Source organism: Panthera tigris, chromosome A3 (assembly GCF_018350195.1).
Source record: "Panthera tigris isolate Pti1 chromosome A3, P.tigris_Pti1_mat1.1, whole genome shotgun sequence".
Taxonomy (NCBI): domain Eukaryota; kingdom Metazoa; phylum Chordata; class Mammalia; order Carnivora; family Felidae; genus Panthera; species Panthera tigris.
Window position 1 is genome coordinate 15,608,183 of NC_056662.1, and position 22,468 is coordinate 15,630,650.

Sequence of the window (22,468 nt, forward strand, 5' to 3'; positions counted from 1 at the left end):
GCTAGTTACCAACAAGAATGGGATTGTCAGTTTAAGTCTGACTGTCAGTTTAAGTCTGGTGAGCTGCATCTGATACTGCAAATTCTCTAAAATTGAAATGAAAATTCTTGATATGTCAGAACTGCCATTAAGGTGAGTGTAGAAAGACTGAGGGAATGGGATTTTCCCAGTAACCTTATCTTTGAACTTCTCTTTTAGCGCTCCTGAGCTGGATAATCAAGTGTGCTGGACAACAGCCTGTCAGTACTGAAAAGTGTAAGAGAATCAGTCCAAGCTGATTAAAGGCAATGCTGTCCCCAGGGCTTCAGCTGGCTGGTGGGCTTTTTGTTTCGATGTGAGCTGGGATATTTTTTCAGATGTATCCCAGGAAATGAAGACGTTCCGCTGAATGATAATTCCAGAAACCTGAAGCCGTAGGGAGAATAGACCGAGCAGAAAAGTCAAACTTTCTAAATGGCCGTCTCTTGCCCTGATTCTTTGATCTGACACAGGAAATGCATGAATTCTTATACTATGACTGACCCATTTTTCTTTGTAAGCAGCATCTGGCAAGCTCAATGGAGGATCTGTCTAAGCTCACAGACCAGGGGTAAATTCATAAGCAACTGTATCCCATGTTTATGTTCCTTTGAAAAATGCTACATAAAAGCAGAAAGACCTAACAAGCCAATGTGCATCAACTGAAGAATGGATACATAAAATATGGAATACCTATACAGTGGAATATTATTCAGCAATAAAAAGAAATGAAATACTGATGCATGATACACGGATGAACCCTAAAAGCATTATGCTAAATTCAAAGAGCCAGTCACCAAACACAACATATTTTATGCCTCCGTATGAAATGTTCAGAAAAGGCAAATCTGTAGAGATATAAAGTAGATTAGCTGCCCAGGCCCATGGGGTGAGTGGGTAGGATGGCAAGTGACTGCTAATGGATATGGAGTTTCTTCTAGGGGTGATCAAAATTCTCTAAAATTAGAGTGTCAACAAAACAGGGTATTATCCATACAATGGGATCATTCAGCCATTAAAAAGGAATGAAGCACTTGACACATGCTACACCACGGATGAACCTTGAAAACATTAAGAGGAAGAAACGGAACACAAAGGCCACATTTTGTAGGATTCCATTTATATAAAATGTCCAGAATGGCAAATCCATAGAGACAGAAAGCAGATGATGGTTGCCCGTGAATGGGGGCAGGGGGTAATAAGAAGTGACTGCTAACAGCACTGTGGCTTTTGGGGGGGCAGTGAAGAAAATGTCTGGAATTCAACAGTGGCTACGGTTGCACAACCTTGTTAACTAAAAAAACCACAGAATTGTAACTTTCAAATGGTGAATTTTATGATATGGGAATTATATCTCAACTAAAAAAGATACATTTTTAAAAGTTAGATTGTGGTGATAGCTGCAAAACTCTGTAAATATACTAAACCCCACTAAATTGTATACTTTAAATGAGTAAATTACATGGTATGTGAATTATATATCAATAGCTCAATTTTAGGGGTGCCTAGGTGGCTCAGCTGGTAAAGCGTCCAACTCTTGATTTAGGTTCAGGCCGTGATCTCTGCTCAGGTCATGATCTCACAGTCGTGAGATCAAGCCCTGCATCAGGCTCTACGCTGGGCACGGATGCTGCTTAAAATTCTCTCTCTCCCTCTCCTTCCACCCCTCTCCCGCTCACACACTTGGGCGCACACCCTCCCTCAAAAAAAAAAATTATTAAAAAAACTAGGGATTGGGGCGCCTGGGTGGCTCAGTCAGCTAAGCGTCCGACTTCAGCTCAGGTCATGATCTCGCGGTCCGTGAGTTCGAGCCCCGCGTCGGGCTCTGTGCTGACCGCTCAGAGCCCGGAGCCTGCTTCGGATTCTGTGTCTCCCTCTCTCTCTGACCCTCCCCCGTTCATGCTCTGTCTCTCTCTGTCTCAAAAATAAACGTTAAAAAAAAAAATTAAAAAAAAAACAAAAAAACAAAAAAAACTAGGGATTAAAAACAGTAATTCAATTAAAAAAAAAAGAAGGACTTCTTTCCTCTACGGTTTACTTTTTTTTTTTTAACGTTTTTATTTATTTTTGAGAGAGAAAGAGACAGAGTGTGAGCAGGGGAGGAGCAGAGAGAGGGAGACACAGAATCCGAAGAAGGCTTCAGGCTCTGAGCTGTCAGCACAGAGCCCGACACGGGGCTCGAACTCATGAACCATGAGATCAATGACCTGAGCCGAAGTCAGACACTTAACCGACCGAGCTACCCAGGCACCCCTATAGTTTACTTTTATTTCTAGATTCCTTTGAGCTATGACACAATGCCAGGGGAGTCAAAACTGGGAAAGAGATTGACCAAAGACTGAAGCCTGTCTTTTCCTATGGAATGACCACCTACTAGACATTAAACTTAATGCCCTTTCATTTTTACGTTCGTTTTTAAGACTGTCATTAAGTAAACCATAATGGTCACTACTCTGCCCTTAATTTCTACAGTAATAACTCTTTTCTACCTTAACAGTAATACATTCTGTTTAAGTTAGAGAAGCACACAGAGCCTGCATTTTCTTCTGTTTCATATTTGAATACTTGCAAGGAAAAAACTCAAGTAATCTCTCAAATGTTTTCTTCTGGCATGGAATAAAATGCCTTATCAGAGCGTTGTTTGTTCTGGTTTTTAATCTAACCTTTATTAGATTTTGGTCTTTGTGTGGTTTTTGTTTTTGTTACTAGGCACCTAAGTGTCTTCCACATATTAACTCATTTCATTACACAAGTTATTATCCAAGTTTCTGTGTCGGGCCATAAATATTCCTTTGAATGTTCTTTGAAATCACTGAGAATTGCTGGAATCATAAATTAGAAGATTCCCTGGAGTCCAAATGGAATAACTCTTCCAGTTCACCAATTTTGGCAATTGCCTCTTATGTAAATTGACATGACTTCTGGGCAGTGGTACTTAGTTATTTAAGTCTGATGAGCTGCCACATATCTATTCAAAGAAATCTGAACCCAAATTTCAAAGAATTACTAACTGGAGCAAAAGAGGTACACATCTAAAAAGATATAGGAAGTTAACAAGTGAGAATGATCCATATCTTGGTTATTGCAAAAATTTCCCAACTGATCTTCCCTTTTCCAGCCTTTTCAAGCTCCAAATCATCCACGTGACTCTCCTAAAAAGCCACCTTGTCCTATCACTTTTCTGATCAAAATGTCTTTAAAATACCCTATTACCAACAGTAATTACCAAGTTCAAACTTCTCAGTGCGGCACTCAAGGTCCTCCAGCATCCAGTCAAAATCCACTTCAGCCAAACTAAATATTCAATGTGTATGTTTACTTTCTGACTTTGCACCTGCCTAAAATAGTCTCCCTCAGTCTTTCTGCACATCTAAGTCCTTGCTTTCCTTCTCACAAAACCTTTAATACTTGTCTGCACCACTTACCCAGCATTTTGCCTAGTTATATTACCTGCATATGTAAGTTATGGCAACATCAAATACCACTATCCAAAACATCTAGAGTAATGCCCCAGACATACAAGGAACTACAAGGAACAGTTATAGTACAGCAGGCACTCCATAAGTACTAGACAATGATAATGACAGATGTCATCTTTCCCTCTTAACCTATAAATTCCTGGTCAGCAGAAAATGACTCGTTTGGTTTTTATACACTACACAGGCGTAACACATTGTGACTACCTAATAAATACTTCTTGGTTGGCATTAAATATTTATTGTTAACAAATACTGATTCCAAATTGATATTTTTAGAGCATAGTTATGAGAATCATCTACTTTTTCTATATAGATCCATTTAAATTGATTAAAATGCATCTCCATTTCTTTGCTGAATAAGAGTATAAGCAAATCAGAACAGCTTAGAGCACCAGAGAAATACATTCCCTAACCAGTCAAAACTGACTTATCTGCCTCTTAAGCATAAGAGCCGAAGTATATCTTTTAAGACTCATTTTCCCTTGTTCTTCATTACTCTCATGCTACTGCCCTCTCCTGGAAAATACATTTCCCCCACGGCTATTCTTGGCTCTCTCTCCTTTTACCAATTTAACTGTAATGGAGCACCTTATCTTCCCAAAAATATAGGCCTTGAGCCCTTCACCCAAGCTACACTGAGATCTGGTACTTTCATATCCTAATATGTGATCTGGCAGGGTGTTTCGAATGAATTTTCAGGCACCACGTGTCTGTGCCTTTTGGCTCATCCCAAAAGAATCAAGAATGTTAATGGTTTCCAAAGATAAAATTGAGCCCAACATCTGGACAGAATTAGAAAAACTGCACAAACAATTAGGATTTAGTCTCCACTTTACAGGATGACCTTGAAGTATTTTTCTAAGATAATTTTTTTTAAGTTTACTTATTTTGAGAGAGAAAGCACAAGTCAGGAAGGGGCAGAGAGAGGGAGAGAGAGAATCCCAAGCAGGCTCCATGCTGTCCACACAGAACCCAACGTGGGGCTTGAACCCACTAACTGAGCTCATGACTAGAGCTGAAGTTGGACGCTTAACCGACGGAGCCTCCCAGGCGCCCCTGACCTTGGAATATTTGTGCAACCATGAGAAAAGTCTAAGGACCAAGATGTCTGCTCTTCTACCTTAAATCCCACCCAGGAGAAAGGTTCTGATAAACACACAGTGAACCACAGCAATTATCGTTCAGGGATAGAAAAAAATCCAGTCAGTAAAAATTCCACAGGATTAAGATAACAGTTTGAACTCAACAAAGGAAGGTTCAGGTGGATCCGAAGTCTAGCCTTCTTTAAAACCTGCCATGTTGTATTTTGAGCTATTTAACAGATTCTCAAAATACCTCTATCTTATTGCCAAGGAATGTAAAACACGCACACTCACTCACTCTCTCTCTCTCCCTCTCTCACTCTCTCTCCCCCCTCAGCACATTTTTAAAACATTACTGAAACTGACAGGTAACCTTACTTTAGTTCAACCATTTTCATGGTTTTAGTTCACCAGTGCTCAGAGAGGTGGCACTTACAAAACACCATTCATGCCAAGAATGAGAACATAAAAACATAAAAAAACATAACTAGCAAGAGAAAAGGAATTAGGATGCAAAAAAGTAGCCCTGGTTGAAGGAACTTTCAGGTCCAATTAAAAAGCCACTGTCACTCATTAAAAGACTCATAAACTTACACAACTCACCATTTTGAAGCATTTACATTCTAAGTATTTTCCATACGTTATTCCATATCATCTTACCAGCTCTACAGAGTAGGAACTTTTATGCCCCATTTTTTTAGACTAGGAAACTGAGGCTTAAAAAAGGACGTAACTTGCCAAAGTTGAACGAAGTTTGTGAGATTCTGAGCAAGTTTCAAAGCAAAGACTCTCAGCAGATACATTTCTAACAAAGTGTTGTAAGTTTTAGCTTTGGTACTATAACTATACCAATGCATGTGTAGAACTCTCAGACAATGCTGTGAGTAGAAAAAAATACATGAACACTTAACATTCTCTGACTATAGTTCTAAAGAAATTGCACAGTAAGGCTATTGTAGTAAAAGAAGTGTTAAAACACACACAGTACATTACGTCCTATTTACTACCCTTGCATATGCGATCATCAGTCAGGGAGAATGAGATGGAGAACATACAAGGGAGGCAATGTTAAAACAATCCCCTCCAAACCGCTGCAGGTGTAAAGAAACTAGGCTGTGAGTCAAGAATTTCCAACTTACGCAGCTCCAAAATTGTATCTGATGGGTAGTGTTGAAATAAAATCATTTCAACGAGAGCCTGGACTTTTTAACATGAAGAAACTTATGGCAACAATAGGGGCCTTCATGAGACTTAGGAATTTCTGGGGAACTACAAATAACACAGTGTTTGCCCCACATAATACTATCAAGTAATTTGCCCACAACATGCTTCTGAGTTGTCCTAACTAATTTATGCCATTCACTTTAAAATTCTACTTCCAAGAGATTAATGTGGTCATTACTCTAGAATAAAAATTAGAAATTTATGAATCATGTTCAAGTTTTAAATAGAAATCACCCACTTACTCCCTTTCAGAGTCTCATTTAAAAGGCTGGGTCTGAACTTGGACCACTGAAGGATTGAAAGATTGAATCCACTGACTCAAGCCTTTCAAATAAGAATGCCTACTACCACCTCTACTATTCTAGACTCTACTGGAGGGCTTGGTAAGAAAGAAAAATATATAAGGATCAGTGGCGACTGGGTGGCTCAGTTAAGTGTCCGATTCTTGATTTCATGATCTCATGGTTCGTGAGTTTGAGCCCCGTCTCAGGCTCTGCAGTAACAGCACAGGGCCTGCCTGGGATTCTCTCTCTGTCCCTCCCCTGCTTATGCTCTCTCTCTTTCAACTAAAGTTAAAATATATAGATATGGATATAGATATAGATATAGATATAGATATAGATAGATAGATATAGATATCAAAAGAAAGAACTAAGATTGACTTTTGTGTAGTCAACGTGGAAACAGATTAGATGAAAACTAAAGAGAGAGTCAACAAAAGCTATAAACTGCCATTAATAATACTTACTTTGATACACATATAACTTTCTCCAAGTCAGTTCGCACAAGAATTTTGAGTTTTATTTTAAAAATTTATTTAATTACTTGGTTAGGGCCATTTTAGCCGATGATAGCTGCAAAATTACATCGTACAAATTTTGTCCAAAATTTCTGCATCATACCATGCTGCAGAAAGAAAACATCAGTTCTCGTGAAGGTCTACTGAGAAATCTGGGAAGAGAGAGGAAGTTTAAACTATTTTGAGACATTTTGGCAGATTTTACTCTTACTTGAACTTTGCCAAGTATGAGGTGTCCAATTTCCTACCTAAATAAAATAAAGACACTGTCCTAGTGTTGCTGCGCTTACTTAAAATAGATTTTAAAATAAATAAACAATGGTCTTGATCGAGAATAAAGCGAACCATAGAAAGGGGATTTGATGGGAATGCCATTCTAACTCATAACCTGTTACAGAGCTCCCTCTGCTGGCCCCGAGAAAGCACAACAATCCTGACACTGACCTAGAACCTCTCCAGTCACTTCAGATATGGGGGGTGGGGCAAATAAAGTTCTTCCATAGCCCTTATCAAAAAAACAAAACAACAACAACAAAAAGCCCACACTTATGTAGACAAATAGAAGAAAACTTCCAAAATCCCCAAACTGATATTTTATCCAGACATAGTTTTCAAAGTAGTGCAGGCGATGGTTTCCCTCCTCGGTTCTTACAGATGCTCCTAAGGTCTAAGGCAACCAGGTCTCCCCTCACTCTGACCCCCTCCCTCCAGCTGCAACCGGATTCTTTACTCTAGACTGAGACATACGCAGCCAAAACATACTCCCTCAGACGGAGATACCATTAAACCTATCGTCGGAGGCTGACCCCCTTTGACAACCATCTGCCCTTCACTTCTGGAACTCTGGGGAAACATATAGAGTAGCTAGTTACTTGAACAACCAGCAAGGAGAGGTATATTACTGCGGGCTGAGGCTTACCAACACATGATCTGTAACATGAGCCTTGGTCCTGTCCCTCAACAACTAATAAAAAAGGCTCTGCGGAACAGGAATATAATATAATAAGCTTTGAAATCAAACATATCTAGTTTCAAGCCTTGGCACTTCTATTACTCACGATGTGATCACGAGCAAGCTACTTAATCGCTTTGCAATTCCATTTCTGCTGCGACAAAATGGGGGGTGGCTGTATTTCCCACACAGCATGGGAGCAATGACTAGTATGTCAAATGTTTACAAAGGATTAAGCACAATGCCTGACATAGAAAATGCCTAATCATTAATGATTATTATTAACAGTTATAATGTCTAGCCTCCTGAGTATAATAAAGAAATAACTTATATAATAAATAATCGGTCCTAAAAAAAAATAGATTATCTCTGGAATCTCCTCAGAAGCCAGCGCTAGTCTTCATCATGAATTTTCATGAGTCTTACATTAGGTCCAATGCCCATTAATGTAAGGGAATGCTTCCAAAACAAATTGAAGTTCAGGAGAACAAAAGGAGCACAGACTCCGGACTTGAGATTCCCAGCTCTAGCACTTACTAGCCAGGTGACCAGGAGCAAGGAACAACCTCTCCCAAGTTTTCCCTGGTAGAGAAAGTATAGACATACCATCACTATAGACAGGTCAAGATGACTGAATGAACGGAAGCACTAGAGGGCCCCCCTCCTGCTCTAAACACAAAAATTCAAGACCTAACAAAACAAAAACACCGTAGTGCTCAAAACGAGAACAGGAAACTTCGCAGATGCCAAAAGCAACAGAGGAACCCACAGCACTGAGGTGAGTGGCCCACCGGGAAAACCAAACCAGAGGGACTAGTTTTCAGGCTGATGTGGGAACAGGAACCGAGATAAGACGGGAGCCAAGATACGTCTATAAAAAGGCAGCTAGAACTCCATTCCCAGCACAAAGATGAAGCCAGGACAAACTCTACCCACAAGCACAAGGACATGGCTTAGGAATGTAATAAGGGGTGGAAAGAGTCAACTTCTAGAAATGTAATTCCCTTGGCTGTCCCACAAGCACACTACAGTAATGATTAATATCTAAAAACTACACTGGAAGAAAATACCCCTTAGGGACCCACAAGGATACCTATGCAACCCCAGAAACATAAGAGACCTCCAAAGAAGATACTTCCCACTAAAGCTCACAACAAAAATTACAAAATACAAAAAGAAATCTAACAACATGAGAGATGGCAGACACAAACAGCAGAGATCAGACCCAAAGGGACACCTGGGTGGCTCTCAGTTGGTTAAGCATCTGACTCTTGATTTTGACTCAGGTCATGATCCCACGTCTCTTGAGTTTGAGCCCCACATCAGGCTCTAGAATGACAGTGGTAAGCCTGCCTGGGATTCTCTCGCTCACTCTCTCTCAGCTACTCCCCTCACTCTCACACACACACACACACACACACACACACACACACACACACACAACTGTCTCTCTCTCTCAAAATAAATAAATCAACTTATAAAAAAAAGGGGGGGGTGAGGCACCTGGGTGGCTCAGTCGGTTGAACGTCCGACTTCGGCTCAGGTCATGATCTCGCGGTCTGTGAGTTCGAGCCCCTTGTCAGGCTCTGTGCTGACAGCTCAGAGCCTGGAGCCTGCTTCGGACTCTGTGTCTCCCTCTCTCTCTGCCCCTCTCCCGCTCATGCTCTGTCTCTCTCTCTCTCTCTCTCTCTCTGTCAAAAATAAACATTTTTTTAAAAATTAAAAAAAAGGGGGGGTGTCTGGGTGGTTCAGTCAGGTAAGTGTCCCTACTTCAGCTCAGGTCATGATCTCACAGTTCATGGGTTCGAGCCCTGCGTCCAGCTCTGTGCTGACAGCTCAGAGCCTGGAGCCTGCTTCTGATTCTGTGCCTCGCTCTCTCTCTGCCCCTCCTCTGTTTGCATGAACACGCGCTCTCTCTCTCAAAAATAAACAAACATTAAAACAAAAAAAAAAAACCAAAAAAACAAATCAGACCCAAGGAGTTCAAGATAATAGACTGATCTAGAAAAAAACCTTAAAATAATGACACTTACAATATTCAAACAGATAAAGGAAGAACATTTGCTAAGACAAGACTGGATATCACAAAAAAAAAAAAAAAACAGATTTAAAGATAACTAACTAAAACTTTTAGGAAGCAAAAAAAGTAGTCACAGAAATAAATTCAATGTCTGGGTCAAACAGTTGATTACATATGGCTAAAAAAAGAATGAAAGAAGATAAATTTAGAGAAAACACTCAGAAAGTAGCACAGAGACTTAAAACATGGGAAGTAGGGAAATAAAAAGGAGAAATGAATATAAGTGAAGAAACCAAGGGTCCTGACAGCTGCTATTATTCTCGTGGGATGTAAAGTGGTACAACATTTGGAGGACAATATACCAGTGTCACAATATGACAAATATACATGAAATAATTCAAATACTTCTGAAAACTCCTAGGAAATACTAAAAAGGAGGCACATTTATACATAAGATGTTCCCTGCAGAGTTATTCATAATGGTGAAAAATTAGGAACAACCAAAATGTCCAGCACCAGGTAAATGATTAAAATACACTGGTAAGTGTGATAAATATAATAAAGGGCTATGCAGCAACATGGAATATGCATACACTTACTAAGTGGAAAATAATCAGAAAACAGTATCTAAGCAAATTAGGGGCGCCTGGGTGGCTTAGTCAGTTAAGTGTCCAATTCTTGATTTCAGCTCAAGTCATGTTCTCACGGTTTTGGGGTTCTGGAGTTCAAGCTCCAAGAAGGGCTCAACACTGACAACATAGAGCCTGCTTGGTATTCTCTCTCTCCCTATGTCCCTCTCCTGCTCTCAGGCAGGCATGCACGCTCTCTCTCTCTCTCAAAATAAATAACCGTAACAAAAGAATATCAGGGCGCCTGGGTGGCTCAGTTGGCTAAGCATCCTACTTCAGCTCAGGTCATGATCTCACAGTTCACGAGTTTGAGCCCTGCATCGGGCTCTGTGCTGACAGCTCACAGCCTGGAGCCTGCTTCGGATTCTGTGTCTCCCTCTCTCTCTGCCCCTCCCCCACTCACACTCTGTCTCTGTCTCTCTCTCTCTCAAAAAAATTAAAAAAAAAAAAAAAAACCTAGGCAAATTATTACTGTATAGGAACCATACTGGCACACAGTCAAAAACAGGCATTCTTTGGTTGAGTGAAAGGGTGAACTACTTTCTTTTTTAACAGTGCATTAAGGGGCGCTCGGGTGGCTTAGCTGGTTAGGCGACTGACTCTTGGTTTTGGCTCAGGTCATGATCTCACAGTTCTTGGGATCAAGCCCCGAGGCAGGCTCTGTGCTGACAGTGTGGAGCCTGATTGGGATTCTCTCTCTCCCTCTCTCTCTCTACCTCCTCCCGTGCTTATGGATGCTGCTCTCTCTCTCTCTCTCTCTCTCTCTCAAAATACGTCATTTTAAAACACTGTGTTAATATTGCCATAATACTGTTGGTATAATAATTTTTAATATGGTAATGGAGAACAGAAGCAAATGAAATATCTAACTTTTCTAAGACAAGGAATAAACTTTTTAAAAAATCTGTAAAATACGGTCTAATTGTCAAAAAGTGTGTCAAAAAATTCAGAAAAGTTTCTGACCTAGATGTCCTACACAAACTGTGTGCAAGTCTTCTAATTTTCTTGTTACAATTTCTTTAAAATTAGAAACTAAAATTAGATTCTATGAAACTAATGCAAACCACTATGGAGATACGTCATTTTTTGTTAGGTTTATTGAGGGTAACAATTATAATTTTAATTTTTAAGGATTAAACTTTTCACAGAAGTTCAAAGAAAGCAGTAAATGAAAGCCTATTTGTGAAAACGGATTTTAACTTCTAGCAACTTCAGTTCTGTATTAGTCCTGAATTGTAAAAGTTTTATAAATGCTTGGACTATTTGAGCTGTAAGAGACAAGGACAGTAATAAGCTTATAATTCTTGAGTTTTACCCATTACGGTACAGAGGCCCATACAAGGAATGTGACTTCTCCAAAACAACACAGACAGCTTCTGAGCCAAGCTTGGTCAGATAGTCTCCTTTAGATGTTTAAAACTAATTCTGAAGAAATGGTATGATGTCTTAGATCTGCTTTAAATTAATTCAGTTCATTTTGAGGGGCTGAAATATGACGGGCAGTGAGCCAATCATTTTTGTAACCGTATGACAAGTCCACTGGGGTCATGATAGTATTCTGTGCAATTATGTTTTAATTTCCCATAATGAAAAGTTTAAGTAACTCCTAGAAACATAAGTGGTAAAGATTTCAAAGTAAGTGGCAAATCTGTCAAACTCGTGGCCCCAAAACTGAATTATAAGACCTGAAGTAGATGATTGATGAACTGAGTTTATTTAATGTCACTTGGCTATGACCGCCGAGGCTTTTAAACAGTTTTTCATCATGACTCTAATATAAGATGCATGTTTCTGATTAGACACACTAAACTATCCAAGCTCAGAAACTGAACAAACAACCCACTGAATTAATTAGCACTTAAAATACATTTGGAAAATTACATTTGGAATAAAATTAATTCTTTAAATAAAAAAAGAGGCAGATTTTCCATAACATGTGCATGCACAGCACATGTTAATGGGCCAGCCAAGTTTACTACACAGTGATTATAACCATCTGTATAATTAAAGCCCTTAAAACAAGTAGAAACACTCACAATCCATGGAAAGATCTAGAGGTCAGCAGCTACAAAACAAACCCAACAAATCACACTGGCTACTTAAAAATTTAGAAAGAAAAACTAAATGTAGTATATAACATTCACATGATAATTTATGTAACACCAAACACATATCTAAGATATGTATCTAGGATAGGATACTCCAATATGGAGTTTAAGGGATAAAACATACCTAAGAACACTAAATGAAATCAGAATTAAAAGGGACTAGCAGGCCGACAATGTTTTTATAAACTATTGTAAACAACCCTTTTGAAGGCCATAAGAAGTAAGAGGGAAAAAAAAAAAAAAAGAATTCTTAAGACAATCCAGAGACAAAACCCTAATTTACCAGACACACTATCCCATCAGTATTTCTGGTGGGATTTCTTTACGATAGTAACTTTAGAAAATAATTTGGAAAATAAATAAAATTTAAAACAGATATAATCCTCTTACCAATAATAACCACTTTTAATATCTGATTTATTTACCTCCAGCCTTTTGTTTTCTCAGTCTTTTTTCTATATACACATTAATGTATGTTATCTTTTTACTTTGTAAACCTGGAGTCATGTTATAATTTTGCTTCCTTCTTTTTAAAAAGATTTTTTTTAAGTTTATTTATTTATTGTGAGAGAGAGAGCCATGGAGGGGCAGAGAGAGAGGGAGAAAGAGAATCCCAAGCAGGCTCCACGCTGTCAGTGCAGAGCCCAACGTGGGGCTCGAGCTCACAAAACTATGAGATCATCATGACCTGAACTGAAATCAAGAGTTGGTCGCTTAACGGACTGAGACATCCAGGCACCCCTCCTTCTCTTTTTCACTTAACAACATATCATAAGTATTTCCTTAGCTCACTAAGTATTCCTCAAACACAGGATTTTTATTGTTTTTATATGGTATAGTAGTCCCTCTTACAGATGTATCATAATTTATTTGACCAATAATCTGCTGCTAAACATTTAATCCAGATTTTTTGTTTTACAATTCTAAGTAACATGTTTGGGAAAACTCTTGCATATAATTTGTCTACATCTTCGATTATTTTCTTGGACCTGATTCCTAGAAGTGGAATGTGCTGAGTTAAAGGTTTGAACTTTTTAAACCCTTGATGCACACTACATTCCAGGAAAGTTATACCAATTAACACATCCATCAACAATATTACTACTTTTCACCACCTGTATACTTCTGAGCAGAATCCAAACACAGATAATAAGCCTCGGCCCCAAAACAGAAAAAAGAAAACCTTTCCCTTCATAAACAAAGGCTGGATTATAAATACACAGACCTGACACACTGAAAGCAGAGGGGGCTGCCTGGGACCCACGGCCCCAGAACTGCTGGCTCCAGTCCCGATGAACCAGCCAACCAGCCGCAGCTCCCCTGCACTGACCTACCCCTCTCTCACCTCAGGGCCTCTGTGTACGCTGCTCCCTCTGCTGGAACACCTCCACCCACCCTTTTCACAGCCCAGATTAAATAAAATACTCCTCCACTCTGTTTCGACAAGCCCCTGGGTTACCTCTACTTTAGAAATTATTTCATACACTGAATTGCAATTCATGGTCCATCTCCCACACTAAACCATGATTTCCTTTGGGGCAAGGACTGTTTCTTCATTTCCTGCTGTGTCCTCAGCACCCAGCAAAGGACCTGGGATCCAGCACGGAAGAAAAATTCACTGAATGAATTAATCATGAAGCAGAGGGTCTAGAGCAGGAGTTAGGGAACTTTTGCTGTCTGTAAAGAACCAGAGCAAACATTTCAGGCTTTGGGGGCCAGATGGCCTCTGTCACAACTGCTCACTCCGCCTCTATAGTGCAAAGCAGTCACAGACAATATGTAAATGAATGGACATGGCCATGTTCCAATAAAACTTTATTGCCAAAACCAGGTGGTAGACCGGATTTGGCCCATGGACCATAGTTTGCTGCTCCCTGGTTTAAAGGAAGGACCTTTAAACTTTAAAAAGGAAAGAGGGGAGAAAAGATGATGAAAAGATTATAAAGCCTTAATGCTTTAAACCTATGCAAAGTTCATGGGGTGCCTGACTGGCTCAGTCAGTGGAGCATCCGACTCTTGATCTCAGCGTTGTGAGTTCGAGTGCCACACTGGATGTAGAGATTTTTAAGAATAAAATCTTTAGGGGTGCCTGGGTGGCTCAGTCAGTGGGCAACCAACTCCAGCTCAGATCACGATGTCACGGGTTGTGAGTTTGAGCCGCGTCGGGCTCTGTGCTGACAGCTCAGAGCGTGGTGCCTGCGTCGGATTCTGTGTCTCCCTCACTCTCGGCCCCTTCCCTCCTTGTGCTCTCTCTCTCTCTCTCTCTCTCTCTCTCTCAAAAATAAACAAATATATTTTTAAAAATAAATAAATAAAATAAAACCTTTAAAAAATTAACTAATTAGAAAACAAATAAATAAACCTGTGCAAAGTGCAGGCTAAAAAGTGCATACAGAATTCAATTAGTACTGTTTGTACTCGCAAATTCCTTTCCTCTGTGAGCTGGTCTGTGATGCACAGAGTAAGGGAAGGGAAACAAGTGAGGAGGGGAGAGGACAGCACTCCGAGATGAGAGCAGAAAATGTGTGTTGGGCCTCAGTCACAGGCAAAAAAGTATGAGCAGGATAAGAAGTGAAGCAGAGGTGGGTTTCAACTAGAAGGAATTTGACAGGACTTTCACAGTTGTACAGTCATCCTGACTGAGTATTGACTGAGTATCGGTAAACCTGGGTTAAATGCACAGAAAACAGAAAATACACTGAAGCTATGTTAAATAGCTCAGAATCTCATTACACTTTGATTATGCATCAAAACAATATGTGTGCTTGCCTCCACGGATCAAGGAAAAAGGAGAAAATGACAACATTCGATGAGAAAAGGGCCATTCAGGTTTGAAAGAAAGTCCTTCCTCGTTGCTGACGTTTTCTTGCCTCTGACACCGCAGGCCAGTTGTCCCCTTCCCCTTCCCCCACCCCCGCACCACCAGAAAGTGACTCGAGCTGAGCCCATGTGGACCAGGAGAGCCCATTTTCTCTGGAATGTGTAGGGTACGTCCAAGAAAGGAGTATATTTAACCAGAGCCTTACTTTTCATAGTCCCTTCCTCTTCCTCATCCTCTGCGTTGATCACCATGGTGCCCAGCTGTGACGGCAATGTGTCCCCATGCTCGATCATAGTGCTGGCTCCATCGGTCACTGTGCTGGCCACCCGGACGGTGCCCATCTCATCACCTGCTGCTCGAACCATGGTGCCAGAGTCCATCTCATCCTCTTCCTGGAGGAGGACAAAACCTCAAATTGGGCTAACTGGATCAAAAGACTGAATCCTTCGAATTACTATTACTCATCTCAACGCAAGCATTTCTGGATTTGATGCCGACTGGGGTTCTAGACCCACACCCTGTACAGCAGAGACCAAAGAGAAACAAAGTCAGCCATGCGAGACAGCATATCGAACCAGGAGGGCCCTCATGGGGCGCCTAGGTGGCTCAGTTGGCTAAGCATCCGGCTTCGGCTCAGGTCATGACCTCATAGTTCATGAGTTCGAGCCCCACGCGGGGCTTTGTGCTGACAGCTCAGAGCCTGGAGCCTGCTTGGGATTCTCTGTCTCTCTGCCCCTCCCCCGACTCACACTCTGTCTCTGCTTCTCTTTCTCAAACATAAATATTTAAAAAATTTTTTAAAATTTAAAAAAAAAGGAGGACCCTCTTCCCTCAACCCTTCCTCCCTCCTTCTTAAGGGTTTTACATCGTAACCTAAGGAGCTGAGGTGCACACCCTTGGAATCTCAGGCTTGGGAGGGAGTCTCTGAGGATAAAATCTGCATATTTAGTATAGATTTTTGATTCTCCAAAAGGGTACAAAAGACCAAGTCTCCGACCTAAGCATTCCCTTTCCCGAATAAAAAGTCAAATTCAGTAAATGCTGTGGGGGCAAAAGAGTAAAATTTGAAAATGTCTTAGGAAGCACCGTGAGAAGAACAAGCACAGACAGAGCAAGTCCTTCGCAGGGTCAGGCCAGGGCACAATGAGCCAAGCGGCGTCTCCAGCTCCAGGCTGATCTGGTATCTCCTACTCGTCCCACTGGACCCGGCAATCTGGAAATAACACGCATTAATGCCCGAGGCCCACAGCATGCCTGCCACTCACTGAATTGTCCTCATCGTCCTGGTCCACCTCCCGCTGCTGGGCTTCCTGGCGTTTCAGCTTCACATCCATGGCCTCGTTAATTAAGTCCCGAAGTATCGACACTCCTTTGGCACTCTTGACAAACGGGTGCTGAAAGCACAAAAGGAGACAGTTTATACGGCACCCGTGCCCCAACGGTGCCTGGCACCCCGTAGGCACTCGATCACATTTGCTGAATCGATGAATCTAATCTTTCTCTTTATGGTAACAGAACAGCCGTGAAATCACACTCACTTTATAACTGTGACCAGGGTTTCAGGCTTTGCTGTCTTTTTCAGCCTGGCTACAAAGTCTCCTCTCTCTCTGCCAAACCTAGATATTCTCAGCGGGGTGGTACTGCCCCCTAGAGGAAGTTTTATAAACGTGTCGGGAGCTTGTAGTTGGTGTTTGAACACCAATGGCACATGAGGGGAAGGAGGGACACCAGCAATCCTTCAAAGCGGGGAACAGTCCTGCACAGCAACAAACTGTGGCACATTCTGCACGTCTTTCAAACGTCTTAGAGTATATATGCACTTTAGTAAATAATACTGACAAATTTTTCTCAAGAGATAAGCAAAAAAGTCCAGAGATGATGTTGGAGGGGGCTTAAATGTCATAAAGACATGTTTAAATATCACTGGATAATTTACTCATCCTGCTTATTCTCTCTACACAATGCACTATATAGTATTTCCAACTACATATTTAGGTAAAAAGGGATTTTAGGGCAAAAGTGTGGTTACTGCAGAAAAACACTAAAACAGGTCACAAATATGGAACAGATGTAGGCCCAAATACCAATCAGCACAGACACCTGAAACCCAGGGATATTGTGGAATTTCATTTATACAAGCTGCTTAAATTTTTTAGTATTTATACTACCTTTTTTGTTATTTGTGTTTACAGAACATTAGGAAATGAGGCTATGAAAGTTACATGTGGAAATTCTCTTTGGGGGGTTGCCTGTTGTCTCCCCAACTCATTGTGACACTGTCCCCATCTTTCTCTTTATAACCCATTCTCTATTCCCCAGCACCCATCAGAGGAGACGGTCTCTATGGTCTTTGTAAGAACTCTGTAAGTGCATCTCAGCCTGTGACGGGTTGCAAAAGAGATTTCTTTTCCATAAAACTTCATCAGTACCCCATCCCGGCAGGAAAGAACTTGCCAATGCTTAGAACTAAGGCCCAGCTGATTTGCAAGAATATCATATTTCCTTGTTCTCTCCACTGGGAATATCTATAAGATCATTTCCCTCCTCTTAGCATATACAAATAAGCCTGGTCTGTTATTATTTAACATCACTTTTATGGTAGTGTCCACCCATTCATTTTCCTGGAGTGCCTGAACGGAACGGTTACCATTCTTAAACCTAAGCTCATTTATGGTGCTAGATACAGGTATTCAACTGCTGCATTGGGTCTGCAAGTTGAGTCAAACTGGAGCCTCTTTTTATACTGCCACACATTTTATGAATTATTATCTTTGTATCTCTCCATTATATCATACACCTTATACTAATCCTTTTTAAATTATGGGAATAGACAGATTTTATTATCTACAAATTTCATTCCAGAAGAGTAGTGAGAGTACTAAAAATACACATATGCGTTATAAAGAGGGGGCACTGGGTCTGCCACGGCTGAAAACCACTGGCCCAGCCCAATAATAACCACAGACATTTGTCACCTCCACGTCATTCTACCTTTAACACATGTGAAACTTCGTTCAAAGTTACACATATCACTTAATCTTCACAACATAGGAGGCAGGTATTAGTCTCCACTCACAGATAAGAAAACTAAAGCAACAGAGAGGGCACGTCACTTGCCCATGGTCATAAAGCTAGTAAACAGGGAGCCAGGATTCAAACCTGGACAGTCTGACACCCGAATTCAACCTCCTCAGCACCGAGCAGACTGCCTGCAAACCCCACTCGTCCTGCAAGGCCCACGCACCGAGGCGACCTGCTCCAGGGAAGCAGTTCCGGTACCTCCAGCCCAAAATCACCTCCTCCTGTCATGGGCTACAAGAGGACCTACCATTAATCTCAGGTCCTTGGCAGAACTGGGTAGACTTGCAGGCACTTGTGCTTTGGAACTACGAAGGCCCAGATTCTAGCCTCAGCTCTGCTGTTCCCCAGCTGAGTGCCTCTAAATAAGCTAATCTCTCTAAGCTTCCATTCTTTCCCCAGAAAACCGAAATAATACCTTCCCCTCACAGGGGATGTGTGATGATTAAATGGCACAACATATGCAAAGCACTCAGCACAATGGCAGTGCTCACTCTCAGTTCCCATCTCTGACCCCACAGAGCCCACCATTTTCTGGTATTATCATCTTGTTCCATGATTTAACATTCTTTTCTACCCAGTTAGAGTCAAAGCTCCTTAGAAGGCAGGGAATGTCTTCTACTTCTTTACCATCTCCACGCAGGTGGGTTAGCAGCAGCTTTTGGCCAGCAGGAGAGTGGAACAGAGGGAGGCAGCATCTCAGGGAGGATCATACCTGTAGGAGTTGAGTGGCTGTGGCTCTCTGCTCAGGGCTCTTTACAAGACACTGCTTCACGAAATCCATGAAGTTATCGGACCACAGTTCTGGCTTTCGAAATGTAGGAGGGGGGTTGGTGGGAATCATGAAGATTGCCTAGGTTAAAAAAAAAATTGTTTTTGGTAAAATAAAAGTGATGTACTAATTAAAATATGACTAGAGATACATTTAAAGTTTGAAACATTTTCCTCTTCTCCATTGATAAGCCCAACCAAATCCCAGCTGAAGTCTAAGTGTCTCAAAGTAGGAAGTATGACAATTAGAGAAGTTAATATAGCTCTCTCTCCCTCTCCCTCTTTCATGTGTATTCCTGTCTCCTCAACCTCCAATATCCAGCAAGCTTTTTTGGAGTTTTGTTAACCACTGTATACTGCCTTTCAAAATAAAAAGGCAAGACCTGAGAGCATTTTTACATTTTACAAACTGTTAAGTCTTTTAATAGAAGTACTAAGAAGAGGGAGAGCTGAGTTGGGACGTATGGTGAGAGGACTATTGAATCCCTGAGGAAGGCAGGATCAAGGCCTTTTTTTTTTTTTTTTAAGTTTTTAAATGTTTATTTTGAGAGAGAGAGAGAGACAGAGCACAAGTGGGAGAAGGGCAGAGAGGGGGAGACACAGAATCTGAAGCAGGCTCCAGGCTCCCAGCTGTCAGCACAGAGCCCGACGTGGGGCTCGAACTCACCAACTGTGAGGTCACGACCTGAGCTGAAGTCGGACACTTAACCCACTGAGCCACCCAGGCGCCCCAGGCATGATCAAGGCCTCTTAACAGTGCTGTGATGAGGGGCCTGGCTGGGAATACCCTGCAAACCCCTGAGGGTGTCACACTGATAGTTTCAGTGAAGACTGCACCGATGGGCCCTTACTACTCTAGAAGCCCATGGAAGCTGCAAAGGACAGTGCCTCTGATGAGGAGAGTCTGGGGATCTCCAAACCACAACTTACACATGTAAATATCTCTGAGGCTCAGGCAGGAAAAAGACAACAAATCAATCAGGCTGGGTGCTAGGGACATGACATCAAAAAAATAGTTTGCTTTCCTCTTAATATTACTATGAGAAAAACAGAGAAAACACTGTGATAAGGGACAAAGGATACTTGGTGACTAGGGAATCATGGAGACTGATAAAGTAGAAAGCCCATGCCCTGTATAAATGAGGGGACCACCACTCAGTTCCAGTTAATGTTATGTTAAAATGTGAGCAACTAAACTTTTAAAAAATATACATTGCATTTGTGACCTATGTCCTGCCAGACAGCTATCAATACACAACCTCTGGTATGGAGGGGGTGGATCACACTTGAACTGATTAGTGGAGTCTAGACTGCCACTTATCAATTATAGACAATTAATTCATTTATTGTTTGGTACCTAATCAAGTAAGCCATTTAACTTTCTAATGACCAGTAGCTAACCACCCTACTGGTTTTGTCCATTTCCTTACCCTCATTGGATGGATGTCAGCATATGGGGGCTTTCCCTCAGCCATTTCTATAGCTGTTATTCCCAATGACCAGATGTCTGCCACACAGTTGTATCCAATTTCTTGAATCACCTCTGGAGCCATCCAAAATGGTGTTCCTATCACTGTATTTCGTTTAGCCATCGTATCCTAAAACAGAAAAGAATAGAGATCAACACTAAGCATTAAAACTACTGAGAGAAAAAGAGACTTTTCCAACAAGAAATGTCTTATACTTGGAATACATATAAAAACCATACTCAAGGCATGATTGGGCAAGTCACGAAAGAAATTCAAATGAGTTGGAAACATAAAAGATTCTCAATTATTAAAACACACACACAGGGGCGCCTGGGTGGCTTAGTTGGTTAAGCAACTGACCTCGGCTCAGGTCATGATCTGCGGTTCGTGAATTCGAGCCCTGCATCAGGCTCTGTGCTGACAGCTCAGAGCCTGGAGCCTGCTTTGGATTCTGTGTCTCCCTCTCTCTGTGCCCCTCCCCTGTTCACACACTCTCAAAAAATAAACGCTAAAAAAAAATTTTTAAACATACACACAGGTAACCAACCTGGCCCAGTTGGTTAAGCGCTGACTCTTGATATTGGCTCAAGTCATGATCTCACAGTTCATGAGATCGAGCCCCACGTCAGCCTCTGTGCTGACCGCGCAGAGCCTGTTTAGGATTCTTTCTCTCCCTTTCTCTCTGCCCCTCCTCACCTTGCACACGTGCTTGCTTTCTCTCTAAATAAATAAACTTTAAAACACACACACACACACACACACACACACACACACACACACACACAAACAAAAACACACAAAAAAAACAATCAAGTACTAAAATAAGGTTGACAAACATTTAAAGAAATAATAACCAGTGCTGAAACAGCATAGAAAAACAACAGACACTGAAATACAGTGTTACCAGGGTATAAATTGGTATAATGTTGTGTAAGCAATTTAGCAATATTTATAAAGCTAAATGTCCATATCCTTTGAGCCCAATCTTTTTCTAAAAATGTATCCTATGTGTAGGTACCCTAAGATACATGCACAAATGTTGGAGAAATATTTGTAATGGGGGGGGTGGAGAAAATGGAAACAACTCAAAAGACCACCTAATTAAAAATAATAAATATCCATACAATTTATTAAAAAGGAGACACATATATTTCCTGGTATAGAAAATACATTGTAAAGCTAGAAATTTAGATTGCAAAATTATATGTAATATAGCTTTGTTTTTGTAAAAGAAAACTAATGATCACAACAATAAAACAGCAAACAATAATAAATACTATTGCTGTATGGATAGCAAAAGAAAAATCTCAACACACACCAAACTATTAGCAACAGTTACATCTAGAAGGTGGAATCATGAAGGAAGGACGAAGAACGCTTACTTTCCATCCCATCTACTTCTGTAACACTCTGATGGTTTACATGAGCGTGCAGTCCGTGTACAATCAAGAAATGAAAGAAAAATCGTGTGTTGTTTACGTACATATGTAATTTTTCTTTCCATGTACATATATTCTATAAAATATAATGTACACATAGAAAAAGTCTCAGTTTGGGGCTTAAAGAAAAATATATGAATGTAGCACACATGGGCAAGTAACTACTTTCATACTTCCCCAGAATGGCCTGGCCTTAATGAAAGAGAACCTTTTTGGGATCCTGCATTTTAGGAAGAGAAGGATTTTGAACAGAACTAAATGTGCGTCAGGACTTCCCATCACCATCACTCATACTCATGTTCCTTCTGAAATGCCTGTGACCTCACTTAGGCTATGCCAGTGAGGAGCAAATGACAGCAATATTTTTAAATCGATCACACTTTGTGAGTCCTATGCAAAAAACTAGCACAGGAACTAACTTATTGCTTAGTCATTTCCTTTGGTTTGAAACCTAAATTTGCAGTTTTCAAATGGTGGTAGTCAAAGTTGTTTTCAAGGATTATATCCTTGAAATACTCATTATTTAGAAATAAGTATTTGGATATCTAGAAATTTTTTAAAAACTAAGAGTAATGAGTG

General features: G+C 40.8%; 1 protein-coding gene across 5 annotated transcripts in view; it reads right to left on the bottom strand.

The window, feature by feature from the left end:
* The window catches only part of STK4 (serine/threonine kinase 4), a 91,439-nt gene that overhangs the window by 45,369 nt on the left and 23,602 nt on the right, over positions 1-22,468 (bottom strand). For all 5 annotated transcript variants that reach the window (XM_007077811.3, XM_042980313.1, XM_042980315.1 and 2 more), the window contains 4 exons: positions 20,412-20,579; positions 18,926-19,063; positions 16,398-16,526; positions 15,338-15,524 (listed from right to left, as the gene is read on the bottom strand). In XM_007077811.3, coding sequence (XP_007077873.2) covers positions 15,338-15,524; positions 16,398-16,526; positions 18,926-19,063; positions 20,412-20,579 — 622 coding nt within the window. The remainder of the gene's footprint in view (positions 1-15,337; positions 15,525-16,397; positions 16,527-18,925; positions 19,064-20,411; positions 20,580-22,468) is intronic.